Raw genomic sequence first — 5,000 nt, 5'->3', positions numbered from 1 at the left:
CTCTCCCTCTGATACTTCCTCTCCCTCTGATACTTCCTCTCCCTCTGATACTTCCTCTCCCTCTGATACTTCCTCTCCCTCTGATACTTCCTCTCCCTCTGACACTTCCTCTCCCTCTGATACTTCCTCTCCCTCTGATACTTCCTCTCCCTCTGATACTTCCTCTCCCTCTGATACTTCCTCTCCCTCTGATACTTCCTCTCCCTCTGACACTTCCTCTCCCTCTGATACTTCCTCTCCCTCTGATACTTCCTCTCCCTCTGACACTTCCTCTCCCTCTGACACTTCCTCTCCCTCTGATACTCCCTCTCCCTCTGATACTTCCTCTCCCTCTGATACTTCCTCTCCCTGACACTGATACTCCCTCTCCCTCTGATACTTCCTCTCCCTCTGATACTTCCTCTCCCTCTGATACTTCCTCTCCCTCTGACACTTCCTCCCTCCCCTCTCTGATACTTCCTCTCCCTCTGATACTTCCTCTCCCTCTGATACTTCCTCTCCCTCTGATACTTCCTCTCCCTCCCTCTCCCTCTGACACTTCCTCTCCTCTGACACTTCCTCTCCCTCTGACACTTCCTCTCCCTCTGACACTTCCTCTCCTTCCTCCCTCTGATACTTCCTCTCCCTCTCCTCTGATACTTCCTCTCCCTCCCTCTGATACTGCCTCTCCCTCTGATACTTCCTCTCCCTCTGACACTTCCTCTCCCTCTGATACTGCCTCTCCCTCTGACACTTCCTCTCCCTCTGACACTTCCTCTCCCTCTGATACTGCCTCTCCCTCTGATACTTCCTCTCCCTCTGACACTTCCTCTCCCTCTGATACTTCCTCTCCCTCTGATACTTCCTCTCCCTCTGATACTTCCTCTCCCTCTGACACTTCCTCTCCCTCTGATACTGCCTCTCCCTCTGATACTGCCTCTCCCTCTGACACTTCCTCTCCCTCTGACACTTCCTCTCCCTCTGATACTTCCTCTCCCTCTGATACTGCCTCTCCCTCTGACACTTCCTCTCCCTCTGACACTTCCTCTCCCTCTGACACTTCCTCTCCCTCTGATACTTCCTCTCCCTCTGATACTTCCTCTCCCTCTGATACTTCCTCTCCCTCTGATACTTCCTCTCCCTCTAACACTTCCTCCCCCTCTTCTCTTCCCTACTTAGTTGCAGGGCACTATCCTGCAGTATGTGAAGACTCTGATCGAGGTGATGCCTAAGATCTGTCGCCTGCCGCGCCACGAGTACGGATCCCCAGGTCGGTTCACTGTAGAGGAGAGGTAGTTCAATGAACCCACAGCAAATGTCTAGGCTTTAGCTCAGAGGGCTAACACAGGCATGACTCGTACAGACAACCCAGGTTTGAAACCCGGTCAGTCCCAGACAATAACACTTCCTCTTGTTGTCCCATCATATTATAGTCCTCTGACAGATCAGACGAGATATGCTTGATTAGCATGTTTCTTTATGAGCAGGGATTATAGGCTGGGTAGATTAGTGGTGTTCTGCACCGTAACAGGCTGTACATCTTGTATGCCTGATCTCTGTCAGCACTTCCTGATCCTCCTAGAGCTATAGCTTCTGGTTCAGCTGCTGCACAAGACAGACATACAGACCGACAGAGAGTTTAGTGACGGAACAGACATCGTCATAATCACCATGACATAGTTGATAATCCTACCATACCTGGATGGTCAGAGATCCCATCATCAGACTGCTGGGTGTTTATCAGTCAAGGACAGTCCCTTTCTTAGTATTTAACTCCATGGGATCGGATCTGGATCTGTTATTTTAACATTGAACTATTTTATCTTTGTAGATGTAACTTTTAACTGTGTTCTGGCCATAATAGCCATGTCCTCTTAAATCTCCTCCGGACACAGCCAGAAAAGGACTGGCCACCCCTCAGAGCCTGGTTCCTCTCTAGGTTTCTTCCTAGGTTCCTGCCTTTCTAGGGAGTTTTTCATGGCCACCTTGCCTCTACATCTACATTGCTTGCTTTTTGGGGTTTTAGGCTGGGTTTCTGTAACAGTGCTGATGTAAAAAGGGCTTTCTAAAATACATTGATTGATTGTCCTTCCCTGCCAGGTATCCTGGAGTTCTTCCACCACCAGCTGAAGGACATTATAGAGTACGCAGAGCTGAAGACGGATGTCTTCCAGAGTCTCAGAGAGGTGGGGAACGCCATCCTCTTCTGTCTGCTCATCGAACAAGCTCTGGTGAGTCCCTCTTCTTCTCCTTATTCACCTCTATCCCTTCCTCTCCTCTGTTCTGTCCTCCCCTCCTTCCCCCATCCTCTCCTGCTTCACCTGTATCCCTTCTTTCTCCTTTCCTCTTCCCTTCTCTTTCCTCTCTCTCTCTCCCTCTCTCTCCCTCTCTCCTCCCCTCTCCTATTATCCTCTCTCCCCTCTCATCACCTCTCTCCTATTATCCCCTCTCCCCTCTCTCCTATCCCCTCTCTCTCCTCTCCCCCTATCCTACTCTCATCACCTCTCTCCACTCCACTCTCTCCTATTATCCCCTCTCCCCCTCACTCCTATCCCCTCTCCTATCCCCCTCTCTCTTCCTATCCCCTCTCTCTCCTATCCTACTCTCATCACCTCTCTCCACCTCCCCTCTCTCCCTCTCTCCTATCCCCTCCCCCTATCCTACTCTCATCCTCTCTCCTATCCCCTCTCTCTCCTCTCCCCCTATCCTACTCTCATCACCTCTCTCCTCTCCCCTCTCATCATCCTACTCTCTCTCACCTCTCTCCCTATCCTACTCTCTCTCCTATCCCCCCTCTCTCTCCTCTCCCCTATCCTACTCTCATCACCTCTCTCCTCTCCTCTCCTCCCTACCCTCTCTCACTCTCTCCTCCTCTCCCCTATCCTACTCTCATCACCTCTCTCCTCTCCCCTCTCTCCTACCCCCTCTCTCTCCTCTCCCCCAATCCTACTCACATCACCTCTCTCCTCTCCCCTCTCTCCTCTACCCTCCTCACCTCTCTCCTCTCCCTCTCTCCCTCCTCTCTCTCTCTCCTCTCCCCTCATCACCTCTCTCCTCTCCCCTCTCTCTCCTCTCCCCTATCCTACTCTCATCACCTCCTCATCTCCCCTCTCTCCTCTCCCCTATCTCTCTCATCACCTCTCTCCTCTCTCTCTCCTCCCCCTCCTCTCTCTCCTATCCCCTCTCTCACTCTCATCACCTCTCTCCTCTCCTCTCCCCCCTATCCTACTCTCATCACCTCTCTCCTCTCCCTCTCTCTCTCCTCTCCCCCCCTATCCTACTCTCATCACCTCTCTCCCCTCTCCCTCTCTCTCCTCTCCCCCTATCCTACTCTCTCACCTCTCTCCTATCCCCCTCTCTCCTCTTCCCTATCCTACTCTCATCACCTCTCTCCTCTCCCCTCTCTCTCCTCTCCCCCTATCCTACTCTCATCACCTCTCTCCTCTCCCCTCTCTCCTCTCCCCCTATCCTACTCTCATCACCTCTCCTCTCCTCTCCCCTCCTACTCTCATCACCTCTCCCTCCTCCTCTCTCTCCTCTCCCCCTATCCTACTCTCATCACCTCTCTCCTCTCCCCTCTCTCCTCTCTCCTCCCCCTATCCTACTCTCATCACCTCTCTCCTCTCCTCTCCCTCTCTCCTCCTACTCTCATCACCTCTCTCCTCTCCCCTATCCTACCATCACCTCTCTCTCCCTACTCTCACTCTCTCCTCTCTCCCCTATCCTACTCTCATCACCTCTCTCCTCTCCCCTCTCTCCTCTATCTCTCCTCTCCCCTATCTCTCTCTCTCCTCCCCCCTATCCTACTCTCATCACCTCTCTCCTCTCTCTCTCTCCCCTATCCTACCTCATCACTCTCTCCTCACCTCTCCTCCTCTCCCCTATCCTACACTCATCACCTCTCTCCTCTCCTCTCTCCCTATCCTACACTCATCACCTCTCTCCTCTCCCCTCCTCTCCTCACCTCTCTCCTCTCCCCTATCCTACTCTCATCACCTCTCTCCCTCTCTCCCTCTCTCCTCTCCCCCTATCCTACTCTCATCACCTCTCTCCTCTCCTCTCCCCATATCCTACACTCATCACCTCTCTCCTCTCCTCTCTCTCCTCTCTCCCTATCCTACTCTCATCACCTCTCTCCTCTCCTCTCTCCCTATCCTACTCTCATCACCTCTCTCCTCTCTCACCTCTCCCCTCTCTCTCTCCTCTCCCCCTATCCTACTTTCATCACCTCTCTCCTATCTCTACTCTCCCCATATCCTACACTCATCACTCTCTCCTCTCCTCTCCTCCTCTCTCCTCTCCCCCTATCCCTCTCATCATCTCTCTCTCCCCTATCCTACTCTCATCACCTCTCCCTCTCCCCCTATCCTCCTCTCTCCTCCTCTCCCTATCCTACTCTCATCACCTCTCTCCTCTCCCCTCCTACTCTCATCATCACCTCTCCCCTATCCTACTCTCATCACCTCTCCCCTATCCTACTTTCATCACCTCTCCCCCTATCCTACTTTCATCACCTCTCCCCTATCCTACTCTCATCACCTCTCCCCTATCCTACTCTCATCACCTCTCTCCTCTCCCTCTCTCCTCTCCTCTCCCCCTATCCTACTCTCATCACCTCTCTCCTCCCCCTCCTACTCCCTCCTCTCTCCTCTCCCCTATCCTACTCTCATCACCTCTCTCCTCTCCCCTATCCTCTCCATCCTCCTCTCCCTCTCCTCTCTCCCCTATCCTACTCTCATCCTCTCCCCTCCTCTCTCCCCTCCCCTATCCTACTTTCATCACCTCTCCCCCCTATCCTCATCACCTCTCCCCTATCCTCTCCCCCCCCCTATCCTACTCTCATCACCTCTCTCCTCTCCCTCTCTCCTCTCTCCTCTCCCCCTATCCTACTCTCATCACCTCTCTCCTCTCCCCTCTCTCCCTCTCTCTCCTCTCCCCTATCCTACTCTCATCACCTCTCTCCCTCTCCCCTATCCTCTCTCATCACCTCCTCTCTCTCTCTCTCCTCCTCCTCTCCCCTA

The 5,000-nt window shown here is 53.1% G+C and overlaps 1 protein-coding gene across 1 annotated transcript in view; it reads left to right on the top strand.

Moving 5' to 3' along the window:
• LOC118363926 (cytoplasmic FMR1-interacting protein 2) overlaps window positions 1-5,000 on the top strand; it is a 62,635-nt gene that overhangs the window by 44,887 nt on the left and 12,748 nt on the right. Inside the window, exons 24-25 of the mRNA XM_052487964.1 lie at window positions 1,159-1,249; window positions 2,080-2,210. Coding sequence (XP_052343924.1) covers window positions 1,159-1,249; window positions 2,080-2,210 — 222 coding nt within the window. The remainder of the gene's footprint in view (window positions 1-1,158; window positions 1,250-2,079; window positions 2,211-5,000) is intronic.

The sequence above is a fragment of the Oncorhynchus keta genome, chromosome 30 (assembly GCF_023373465.1).
Source record: "Oncorhynchus keta strain PuntledgeMale-10-30-2019 chromosome 30, Oket_V2, whole genome shotgun sequence".
NCBI lineage: Eukaryota > Metazoa > Chordata > Actinopteri > Salmoniformes > Salmonidae > Oncorhynchus > Oncorhynchus keta.
Note: the sequence above shows the minus strand (reverse complement) of the source record. Positions and strands in the feature narration are given on the sequence as shown.